This window comes from Gobio gobio (genome assembly GCF_949357685.1).
Source record: "Gobio gobio genome assembly, chromosome: 20".
Classification (NCBI taxonomy): Eukaryota; Metazoa; Chordata; class Actinopteri; order Cypriniformes; family Gobionidae; genus Gobio; species Gobio gobio.
Window position 1 is genome coordinate 17979316 of NC_137113.1, and position 13140 is coordinate 17992455.

The 13140-nt window shown below is 38.1% G+C and overlaps 1 protein-coding gene across 3 annotated transcripts in view; it reads right to left on the reverse strand.

Annotated features, from left to right (window-relative positions):
* ablim1b (actin binding LIM protein 1b) overlaps positions 1-13140 on the reverse strand; it is a 109356-nt gene that overhangs the window by 20872 nt on the left and 75344 nt on the right. For 2 of the 3 annotated variants that reach the window (XM_079846033.1, XM_079846035.1), the window contains exons 5-10: positions 12585-12711; positions 12295-12388; positions 3243-3330; positions 2137-2195; positions 1696-1818; positions 361-405 (exon numbers count right to left, since the gene is read on the reverse strand). In XM_079846033.1, the coding sequence (XP_079702159.1) occupies positions 361-405; positions 1696-1818; positions 2137-2195; positions 3243-3330; positions 12295-12388; positions 12585-12711 (536 nt within the window). The remainder of the gene's footprint in view (positions 1-360; positions 406-1695; positions 1819-2136; positions 2196-3242; positions 3331-12294; positions 12389-12584; positions 12712-13140) is intronic. The other variant, XM_079846034.1, reaches the window with a different exon arrangement.

The following is a 13140-nucleotide window of genomic DNA, read 5'->3' on the forward strand; positions in this document are numbered from 1 at the left end:
GCCAGTGCAGCCAATCCCTCAGATATGACTCTTGGTCAAATGTCACCAAAAACACCCGAATTGGACGACCTTTAATAACAGTATTCCGTATGAGAGACCAGTTATGTTACATGGTGAGCTGAGCTCATATCTGAGAACGTTCCGCATGAAGAGTCAAACAGTCGTCATTCCTGTAATGGTGAATGGAGCCCTGGAGTGCTTGAACCACATGCCTGCAGCAGTGAAAAGCGCAATGATTCACACACAGGCTGTTATGGGGAAGTTGGCGAGGGCAGAAAGCCCTCACTGCAAATGCAAGAGCTGCAAAACACATTCAGGCTGGGGTTCCCCCACTCTGCTGCCAGAAGCAGAATACAGTACCTGCCTTTCTGATTGGTGCAGAGAGGTTACTGAGGGTGGGAGGGGCTGTGAAGGGAGGAAAAGGCATCACAGGATATGACATCACACTCAACAGAACACTTGAATCATTCACCTTCGCCAGCGGTCATCTAACTTAAGCACTACATTCATAGTCATCTACTCGCAGCCTTGCTTGCTATCCTATGCATGCGGGCAGGTCCTGATTTCAGGATTTGTGATACATTTATCGAGGTTATTTTCCTGAAATATCCATGAGGATTACAACCTAACTTGCAGGAGGAGAGAGCAAGCATATTGGGTATGCGCGCTGGTTCACTCTTGCTGGGGAATATATACACTACCACTCCAAATTTAGAAATATTTTGTTTAAATTTTCTTGAAAGAAGTCTCTTAAATTCAACAAGGCTGCTTTTATTTGACCAAAAACAGTAATGTAAAATATTATTACAATTTAAAGAACTGTTTTTAATCAGAGGAATAAAATGCATTTGAAAATATATTAAAATAGAAAATGGTTGTTTTAAATTGGAATAATATTTCACAATATTACTATTTTTACTGTATTTTTCTTCAAATAAACACAGGCTGTGTCCGAAATCGCCCCCTATACCCTTAAAGAGGGCACTATTTGAGGGGACAGCCATTTGTAGTGGTGCCGTTATTGAGTGCACTCATTCAATCCCACAATGCACCGCAATAACGAGTGTACAAATGCTCAACGGATAGAGAATACCCATAATGCACTGTGAGAGTCGCGCGCTGAATGAATTCTTGTGTCTCGCCAGGAGATGTCGCCCGCAGCTGAATCAATCATCCATCCGTTTTCCAAATCGCGCTGATCCAGCGTAATATCATACAGGTATAAATTCCTTTTATAAATTGTTTAATTATTGTTTATACATGTTAGTTCAAGATTATTCTTTTCATTACTACTGGAGCTGCCAGTTTGCTACGTTTCAAAGAATTATTAAACAGCAAGCAGAAAGTGGCAGCCCTTCCGGCACACTCAGTGTCCGAATTCACTCACTCGTTTTCCTTCACTCCTTCAAGTGGGCTATATTAGTGGAGTAATGTAGGGAATAGTGAATGAGGGTATAGGGGGCGATTTCGAACACAGCAACAACCTTTGTGAGCATGAGAGACTTCCTTCAAAAACATGAAAAAAAATCGTAATTATTCCAAACTTTTGATTGGTAGTGTAAGTTAACTAATATGAAGCTAATACAACACACAGCAGTTCAGTCTTGCTTCGGAGAAAAGCAGGACGGTTGGAGGGAGCTGTGTTAGCTGGAAGCATTGCAGTTTGGAGGGAGTGCAGAGCAGAAGACTGCAAACCTCACGACTGCCCAGGGGACGCCGGCCCAGTTGAGAGCCACCTGGGCCCCGGCTCTGAATCTGAGACTGGGGGTAAAAGATATCAAACGGACTGGGTTTTCCTTTAGGATGTTGCCAAGCTGCCTAAGGAGGAGAATCACAACAGAATGGACAAAGTACTCACTGACAAACACAAACACACACTCTCTTTTTGTGATTCAGACGTAACAGCTAGAGCACCTGACACTTAATTTTAACTTTGGAGTCACTGGGGAAAAGTGCTTTGAAGACTGTAAGCATTTCATACATCTCCCAGGGTTTCGTAGACTGTTGTTTCTGGGATGTAGATGTTGTTTCTGGGAACAATATGAGGGAGGAGCTCAAGTTTTCTCTTCCAGAGAGAGAGACAGGACTGATTAAGTGACTGGCTGACAGTAAGTGTTAAGATAGATAGATACTCACTCTGTACTTCTCTTCCACTCTACTGTTGTTCTTACAGTCTGGATGCCACACTGTAGAACCTTGGAGATAGAAATCAAGACAAAATATGTGGGTGGGGTATATCAGAATTATATTACCACATGATTGTCCCCATATTACAAGTTGAACATTCCAAAAACACATTTTCTTAATTTGTATACAAATTGTAGTGTGACCTCATTCATCAAGCTCAACCAGTCAACCCTGTTACCAAAGTCATCAAAAGATCAAACAAATGTTTTTCTTTAATTTATGGGAAATAATATCTTATTTTATTTTACTTTATTACATTTTTTTGGTTTTGTTAAAATATCAAAATAAGCTGCATTTAGACAGAATTATGGCAACACAGGTATGCAAAAATACAACCCCGTTACCAAAGTTATCATAGGAAAAAATATCAAATCAATATTTTTACTTAATTTATGGGGATATTTTACATAATTATATAATTACACATATTTTGCAAGTACAGAATTATACCAACTACAAATATTTTATAATGCATCTAATTTATCTAATATTTTGTTTTAATAGGTAATTTTTTATTGTACTTTCAACCCTGTCACCAAAGTTTTCGTAATAATAAAATAGTCAAACAAATGTTTTTCTTTAATTTATGGAAAATATAAATGTGTCAATAACTGTTTTATTTGATAAAATAACAAAATCAGTTGTATTTAGACATGTCTCAAAATATGGTAACAGGTTTGCAAAAAAAAAAAAAAGAACAATGAACAATGAAAATAAAACTAACTTAGCTTGACTTCCAACCCTGTTACCAGTTAACATAAGAATGATCAAATACTTATTTTTCCTTAATGTATGGGACATTTTAATATATAACTACTATTTTATTATTTATTTATTTACTCAAATAACAAAATCAGCTATATTTAGACACGTCCCAAATTATGGCAAAAAGCAATGAACAGAAAACAGCGACAAACAGAAAATAAAACCCCTCATACTGTTTAATATTTAGAGTATTAAGAGTTTCAAGGGGAATTTTGTAGACTTTTTCATGGAAAGTTTCGGCAATGCTGCAATCCTCTGTACTAAATGTAGCATTAAAGTTTTGTGCTCACCCTGTAGGTACATCTCCTCTCCCTCCGTGAACATTTGATTGCACCTGCTGCATCGTGCACAGCTTGGATGGTAGTGCTTGTCTCCTGCCTGTGAGGGGCAAAGGTCAACATTCAGAGGTCAACAGGCTTCACAAGAAAAAACATAGCACTGGACAAAACAGACTGAAAACATCTGTGCCAAAGCGAAACAGTCTGTGGGGGACAGAACAGGTGTGCTATCATTTCATTGCACTTCACTTATTTTAAAAGGTGTGTGTTCTCAATGAATTAAGCTCTGTTAAGATCTGCAGAGTCACTGTTTGCACAGCACACTATCCCGTATCATTTTACCCTGCCACACAAAATTACTTTCCTGACCTCCGGATGCTTCCAGGTCAAGAGAACAATAGCAGCATAAAGACATTCACTCACACACATGCTTGCTTGACATACACATTAATGTATAAAGAGTTCTAGTTTTAGACAGCTGTGTAATGTTGCATACAGGATTTGAACTTGCATCACCCTGTTTAACATTTCAGAAGAACGTGCGCTAACCACCGCAACACGGTCCGTCAGCCACAGCTATGAGCTGGAATGCTGATATCGGAGAGCTGGGAGGTTCACTAGGGAGCTGGAAGGGCTGAGAAACACTGCAGTCTGTCAGTCTTTTCCCTTCTGAAAGGTCATTCTCAACCACAAGCAGAAAAATCGAAAGTTGATCACTGGGCATAATCACATGGAGCCCCATTGGTGAAGATTTTTTTATTTTATTCAAAGAAATTAAAGGGATAGTTCACCCAAAATTGAGAATTCTGTCATTAATTACTCACCCTCATGTCGTCCCAAACCCGTAAGACTTTCGTTCATCTTCAGAACACAAATGAAGATCTTTTTAGTGAAATCTGAGAGCTTTCTGTCCGTCCATTGACAGTCTACGCAACTACCATTTTCAAGCCCCAGAAAGGTGAGACATCCTTAAAGTAATCCATGTGACTTCAGTGGTTTAACTTCAAGTTCAACCCACATTCACACAACAACGTCTGCTCTCGCGTCACACGTGTCATGTTGCTCTCGTGAACACGCATAGGAGATTAATATTTTGTAAATAAAGTGGTAAATTATGTGCAAACAAAGCACTCACATCGCTTCATAAAATTGAGGTTAAACTACTGGAGTCACATGGATTACTTTCATGATGTCACACCTTTCTGGGGCTTGAAAATGGTAGTTGCGTAGACTGTCAATGGACGGACAAAAAGCTCTCAGATTTCACTAAAAAGATCTTCATTTGTGTTCCGAAGATGAACGAAAGTCTTATGGTTTTTGAACGACATGAGGGTGAGTAATGACAGAATTTTTATTTTTGGGTGAACTAACTCTTTAATATCTTTATTCAGCAAGGATGCATTGATCACAAGTGCAGTAAAGACATTTATATATATATATATTTTTTTATGGTTTTCACAATAATATTAAGCAAAATATTTTAAACATTGATAATAATAAGAAGTGTTTCTTGAGCAGCAAATTTTATTATTAGAATATTAGAATTATTTCGAAAAGATAATGTGACTCTGAAGGCTATAATGACTGCTGAAACTTTTTTGGTCACAGGAATAAATTACATTTTAACTTAAATTAAACTGTAATAATATTTCGCAATATTTCTGTTTTTGCAGCCTTAAAATGTTGAGACACAGGAGACATCTTTAAATAAACATATAAAAATAATCTTACCAACCCCAAACTTTTGAATGGTAGTGTACATAGTAGTCATAGCTCAAGGTACAGGACATTCCACATAATATTCATATGATTGTGAATGTATGTGTGTGTGGGTCATGTATAGCGCACAGCTGTATGTCATCTGCAGTACTGTTTCATCATTCTGCTGCTTTCAGTTAGCTCTGGGAATGCTGATGAGCTCTGCAGTTCTGACATCTCTCTCTCTCTCTCTCTCTCTCTCTCTCTCTCTCTCTCTCTCTCTCCTTCAAAACCTCCTTCAAATCCTCTTTTTTTGACAATTAAACACTTTGTTTAATTGCCATTTCCTTCTTTTTGATTTACATATCTGTAATTCTTTCTCTCCTTATTTATTGTTTTTAATCCTTAAAAAGCATAGTTTATGCCATATATATATATATTTAATTTACAGAACCTCATGTTATTCAAAACTTTTTTTTCTTCTGTGGAACACAAAAGAAGAAATTGTTTCAAGAATATTCTGAAATGAAGAAAAAAAGTATGATCATAAAAGTGGTCCATACTTCAATATGATGGCTCATGACAAACAGACTGAAATATGTCTACAAACATCATACAGACCACAAAATTAATGGCAAGAAGTGTCATAATCATAAAAGTGACAGACTGAAGTATGTCAGACTGAAATGTGTCTACAAACGTTATACAAACTACAAAATTAATGGCAATGTATTCCTTTTTTGACGCCAAACATCATTGATTCTGGCATTTCTCATGACAAATGGTACTGAATCAATATTATACAATACACAAATTTTGGCACACAAGGTTATTTTTTTGCTTCAGACATATTGGAATACAGTGACTACTTTTAGAATATTTTTATGGTGCATTTTGGAGCTTAACAAAGGACATCCCCCTCATCAAAATGGAAAAAAGAACAATCAAAAAGGTTTGGAAAGGCATGAGTCAAATTGTTAATTCCCACTCCAAAGATTTGCTCTTTTACTCTTTGAAATTCATATCATACGTTCACAGGAACTATACTGCACCAAAAATCCTAAAGCTTTGTTTATCTTGCTTCTCATACAGGCACACAATTCAATTGTTTTGTTGTTCCTCTATCAGCTGGAGCTCTGCACGCTGAAGAGGGAGTTGCCCATTTGGCTTCTCTGCAGGGGAAACATCCCATGTTCCTCTGCTGCCTTGAACTATGAGGCAATGCAGCTGAAACGCATGATTTCACACAGATGTGACCCCTCGGGCCCCGGGCCTCTTTGCCATGGCAACAAGACCATGCAACAGTTTCCCAGTAAACAAACCAGAATGACAACATGTTCTACCTCTCTGAGTAGCGCTCTGTCTGAGAGAGACGGCTGCCAGTCATTTCCTATTGCATCACAAGAAGCAAACACAGAAAACATAGAGCACTAAACTCTGGGGCCAAGAACAGTCCACGCCTCTACTTCAGCCCAGATGGAGGGGTGTGGACAGAAGACAGAGCCAGAGAGAGGGAGGGAGACGGGGATAAAGAGAAAACAGCAAGGGGAATAACGACTGAGGGATGCAAAGGGAGGAAAAAACTTGAGAGAAAGAAAAGAGAGAAAGTGCTTGGATATATAGCTATTATTTTGGATGATGGTCCCATGCATGGGATGTTGATGTGCGACTGACTTTACTAGGCTACTAGGTTGTTTATCCATCTTAACCAGCAAGACTGTATTCATCTAGCAGCACTATATAGGTCTAAATGGTAAGATTGAATTGCATATAAAAATGTTGCATATTTGTCACATATAAAAATGAAACGTATAAGAAACAGGTAAGATTTCTGTAATAGTACTAATAAACAATGCGTTTTCAAATGCACACAAGGTTTATACGTTTATCATCAATAAATCCAATTTGTCATATATCACATTTTAACTAATTAAATATTGCTAGATTCACAACTACTGTTCATACATTTTAACTAAAAGAATTGATTTCAAAATTAACAGATTAATGCTGATTCTAAGAAATTTGAATAAATGCATTTGGAAAATATGATTATTTAAATAAAATCAAATAGTTAATAAATTAAGGCATGATTTTAGAGCAGAAATCTTATCGGTTTTATTTATTTTGGCTGATAAATATACATCACATTCATTTTATTAGTTAGTTTATGTTAAAATGGTGTAATGCAAATGGATGAACATTTTATATGCAATTCAACCATACTGAAAAAATAAAATAAAATATCAGATTAAGGGGCCATTTACACAGAACACGTTTTTCCTGCACTACTTTTCCATTGTTTTTCAATGTAAACAAGCGCTAGATGGTCTTTAACAGTTGCACTCACGTCTTTTGCAGCGTCTCGTGCATGATACGGCATTCTAAAAACACAGCAATCAAGTTAAAAGTAGTTCAACTTTTAAAAAATGAGTCTCTAGATCTTACGCTTTTTTCATTTGCTTTCATGTGATTTGCTGGTCTTAGTTGGCTTCCAAGTCTGACTTAAATGGTGCTCAGTTGTATTAACTGTCTCCTAGTCTGGTTAAGCTTGTGTTCAGGTTTAGCTAGTCAGCCAGCTGGTCTTCCAGCCCGATGAGAGCCCAAAATGGGTCTAAAGTAAACCCATCAAACCCGACTACCTTGACCGAGCCAGTTGAGTAGACAAGGTTGGTCACCACATGGTCCAGCATGGACATTTTTGCTTATCTTTTTCAGTAATGGTGCTATCATGTGTAATGTGTGTGTGCATGAATGCCAGTAGGAGTCATGTTTATCTGTAGTCAGTAACATAGCCCAGTATTGTGCTGCCTGACTCACAGTGGCCAATTGTGTATATGTTCTCTCCTAGCTGAACTAAAACACTCTACAACCTGATGAGGAAAGAGTCAGACAAGTGAATCTGACAAGGTGCTGTTTGCTGAGATAATGGCCACTATTACAGCAAACAGAAAAACTACACTCCCAGAAAAAGACCCAACAGGCACAAATAGCAAAAAAGAGAAAGAGAGAACACGCCCAAAAGAAAAAGAAAAACACAAATGAGATCTCTTTAATATAACAATTACATTTTCTAGACAGCAAGGAGATTAAATGGAGACCAAATGAAGACTTTTACTTGAGTTTCTCAGATAATTCCCTTGATAATACCCTTGTAATCTCTCTAGAGTTTCAGAAAAGATCATACATTGTGCTCATTTAATACTTATGCTATCTTTCAAAAGTTTGGGATCAGGTAAGATTTTTAAATGTTTTTGAAAGAAGTGTCTTATGCTCACCAAGAATGGATCTGTATGATCAAAAAATAAGGAAAAACAGTAATATTATAAAATATTATTACAATGTAACTATTTCCTATTCAAATATATTTTAAAATGTAATTTATCCCTGCGATGGAAAAGCCTCCAGTCTTCAGTGTCACATAATCCTTCAGAAATTATTTCTAATATGCTGATTTGGTGCTCAAGAAACATTTATGATTATTATCAATGTTGAAATCAGTTGTGCGGCATAATTATTTATTAAAACAGAATTATTATTATTATTTAAAACAGAAATGTCACTTTTGATCAATTTAATGCATCCTTGCTGAATAAAAGTCAAATAATTTGTAAGTCAGCGCTCAAAAGTCAGTCAGAACTCTTCACATAAAATTCTATGCCATACATATTAATTTTTATAGCTATGTAGTCCAACTCTGTCATCTATTTTTATGTCTCTTTTTAAATTTAGAAATAATATCTGAGAAAAAGTTACTTAAATTAAGCACAACTGAAAACTGAGAACACCTCTGAGCAATTTCCCTCTGGGCGTCTGGTCCACTTTGGATATGTGTGTGTGTGGTGAGATAATGCAGGGCCAGCTGGTGCGGCAGACTTGTCAGGATAGTCTCATCAGACACCTATTGCTATTGGTGAGGTTTAATGAGAGTGAAACTTCATTGCAGTTAAATAACTTATCCACGGTTGACATATAGAAGCTGACAGCCCAGAGTTCTCTAATAGCATGTGTGAGCGTCTGTTCCCAACACAAATGTTTAATAGTACACAGAAAACAAACTGCTAACTGCAAAGTCTTGATTCTAGCCATAACCAAAGCTAAAATAACAGCGTTCCACAGCAATGTTTATAAGCACTATTCGTCCCTCATCAAATCTGAATGGCCTCCTTGGCACAAACGCGATGCCATCTGCAGACCGGCGGCATCTGTTGCTTTCAACATTACACCGAGATTCTACACATATCTGCGTGGATTTATATAGATGGTGAGCTGGTTTTGATCTCCTGCGGTCACACATGCATAAGATTCCAGTGCACTTCCTTTCCACCATCTGTGGCTGCACAGATCCCCATAAATACAACTAGTCTACTTAAGTGTATAAGTGCAAACAGACTGTGCATGAGAGACCACTGATGAGAACCAGTGACTAATCGACTGTTGACAGGTCAGTATAATCAGGATGACAACGTTTGACCGTGATCACCTAAACAGCAAAGAAAAAGGCTCTGAAGAATATACAGTCTGTTGATAAACACCATTAGCTCCAGAACACACATCATGACATGACTGCAAACATGTTTAAAATTTTAAAAATATCTAACCGTCTCTACTGAAACAGAAGGTTTACCTCTGGCAGGCTGCTCGTGTGGCACCCCAGCCCTGCGACCTTGCAGAGAAGTCACTTTTGTCACTTACACCCTCGTGTACAAGAGTACTCCTATATTCCCCTTCAGTTCCTCACGTTTCCCCTTTGACTTTTCTTGAGAATTTTCCTAAATTCCCCCCCAGCCCATCCCTCTCTATCTCATCCCTCTCCCACCCTATCAGAGGGGCCCGGCCTCAAAGGGGCCGTCCCGTGTACAATAGCTGGGCGGGGCCTTGGAATCCACCCAACTGCGCCGCTTTGCTCTATTCCCAGTGGGTCCGTGTCAGTTCAGAAATGTTTGATGAATGGCGCAATGATGTAAGTTCAGCTGTGTTCTTGATTGTTGAGATGTGTGTATGGACATGGGTCAGACTAACGACTCCACTCTTAGGGGATCCAGATGTTTAGTGGGAACGGAAGTGTAAGACTCTGGAACACTGACACATACTGACATGACTATAAAACACTGAACAGGACAAAATCCCCAAGAGACCATCTTTAATATCCGTAAGGCAAGAAAAATCACAATAGTGATCTCATAAATATCTCAATGTCTTCTACTCAGCAATACACTCACCTAAAGGATTATTAGGAACACCATACTAATACTGAGTTTGACCCCCTTTCGCCTTCAGAACTGCCTTAATTCTACGTGGCATTGATTCAACAAAGGTGCTGAAAACATTCTTTAGAAATGTTGGCCCATTTTGATAGGATAGCATCTTGCAGTTGATGGAGATTTGTGGGATGCACATCCAGGGCATGAAGCTCCCGTTCCATCACATCCCAAAGATGCTCTATTGGGTTGAGATCTGGTGACTGTGGGGCCATTTTAGTACAGTGAACTCATTGTCATGTTCAAGAAACCAATTTGAAATGATTCGAGCTTTGTGACATGGTGCATTATCCTGCTGGAAGTAGCCATCAGAGGATGGGTACATGGTGGTCATAAAGGGATGGACATGGTCAGAAACAATGCTCAGGTAGGCCGTGGCATTTAAACGATACCAAATTGGCACTAAGGGGCCTAAAGTGTGCCAAGAAAACATCCCCCACACCATTACACCACCACCACCAGCCTGCACAGTGGTAACAAGGCATGATGGATCCATGTTCTCATTCTGTTTACGCCAAATTCTGACTCTACCATCTGAATGTCTCAACAGAAATCGAGACTCATCAGACCAGGCAACATTTTTCCAGTCTTCAACTGTCCAATTTTGGTGAGCTCGTGCAAATTGTAGCCTCTTTTTCCTATTTGTAGTGGAGATGAGTGGTACCCAGTGGGGTCTTCTGCTGTTGTTGCCCATCCGCCTCAAGGTTGTGCGTGTTGTGGCTTCACAAATGCTTTGCTGCATACCTCGGTTGTAACGAGTGGTTATTTCAGTCAAAGTTGCTCTTCTATCAGCTTGAATCAGTCAGCCCATTCTCCTCTGACCTCTAGCATCAACAAGGCATTTTCGCCCAAAGGGCTGCCGCATACTGGATGTTTTTCCCTTTTCACACCATTCTTTGTAAATCCTAGAAATGGTTGTGCGTGAAAATCCCAGTAACTGAGCAGATTGTGAAATACTCAGACCGGCCCGTCTGGCACCAACAACCATGCCACGCTCAAAATTGTTTAAATCACCTTTCTTTCCCCTTCTGACATTCAGTTTGGAGTTCAGGAGATTGTCTTGACCAGGACCACACCCCTAAATGCATTGAAGCAACTGCCATGTGATTGGTTGATTAGATAATTGCATTAATGAGAAATTGAACAGGTGTTCCTAATAATCCTTTAAGTGAGTGTAGAATTACATTGAGTGAATCGAGTCAAAAACAACAACACATCTCCTCTAGATTTTCAGAAAAGATCTCAACTATGTTTCAAACTGTGCTCATATTTCCCAAGATACCAAAATCTGCAAACAAGATTTCAATATGAAGTTTATTATAAATGTTTTTTTCCGAAGCCAAATTATCTGATCTTACTATCCATATTCATTTTATAGCTCTATACTCTTTGATGCATCAAAATGAATCATGGTTTCCACAAAAATATTAAGCAGCACAACTGTTTTGAACATAGATAATAATCATAAATGTTTCTTGAGCACCAAATCAGCATATGAGAATGATTTCTGAAGGATCATGTGACACTGAAGACTGGAGTAATGATGCTGAAAATGTAGCTTTGCCATCAAAAGAATACTTACATTTGAAAATATAAAAAAACATTTATTTTACATTGTGATAATATTTCACAATATTACTGTTTTTACTGTATTTTTGATCAAATAAATGCAGCTCTGGTGAGCATGAGAGAGAGAAAAAATTTAACGTTAGTGCATTTCTCCTGAAGAGAAGCATCTATGATTTAATATTTAAATCATAAAGGAGATATACATTAAGTCTCCTGAGCTATGAAAGAGCAAACTCTAATGAACAGTCAATAAACCATAAAAATATACAAAAAACCTATAAAAACTGTTTTAATCAATTAATCTTGGTACTAAGTAAGGTCTAAATAGATATATAATCAACATTTTTTATAGCTCTATACAGAATACATTATTATGAAATTCTATTGTCCATGATAAACTTACAATTTGGCCAAAATGTGTTGTAGAAGGTATAAAAATAATGGTGCCCAACTTTTGCGAGCACCTTTATGTCTGGAATACATTCATAACGCCTTATAATTTATAATTCTCAGTCAATATACACATACTCAATACTCACCTCCAAAACTTTCCCTGTGATAAACTGATGACAGGCCTCACACTGCACTCCAAAATGGATCTGGTAGTCTTTCTCGCAGTACGGAGAACCATCCCTTAAAAGAGAGGGTAGGACCGGAAGAGAGAGAAGAGAGATTTATGCTTTGACTGTATTCTTTTTCACCTCAATGACCAGGATAAGAGCAAAAAATGGAATGCTATTAAAAAAGACGACAGATAAGAGATTAGGAATTATAGAGAGAGGGAGGCACGAGATGGTGAAAGATAAAAAATAATTAAGGCATAGCTCACTTGCTGATGTACTCCCCGCTCAGCACTTTCCCACAGGCCTTGCACTTGAAGCAGCCGAGGTGCCACTGGCGGTCCAAGGCCAGAAGAGCCTGGCCATTCTTTATATCCCTGCCACATCCTGCACAGTCTGTAAGAGAACACAAACAGATCCACCTGATCACACGCACATACTGAACAGCAGCCTGACAATCACACTTACAGACCCCACGACATGTTGATGAAAAAGAGGACTGTTTTTAAACAGTCAAAATGATTTACTGTAGTTTATCAGGCATGAACTCGCATTAGATATTTGACAAACTGCTTTTCATAGAGTTGTTTTAGCTTTCGACATGGAAAAAAAGGCACAAGAGTCTTTCTTCCCTATTGTGATGTATATCTGAGTAAAATGGCTTCTCAAACAAGAAAAATGTAGGATGGGAAAATTGATTGGATTGTTTTGGTTTGCTATTGTTATGTCGGAAGAGAAGAGAAGTTGTTGTTTGCAAGAGGGAGGGGAAGTTATTTGGATTAAAGATTATGAGGGCAAATTCATTTTCATAAAATAATGATGTGC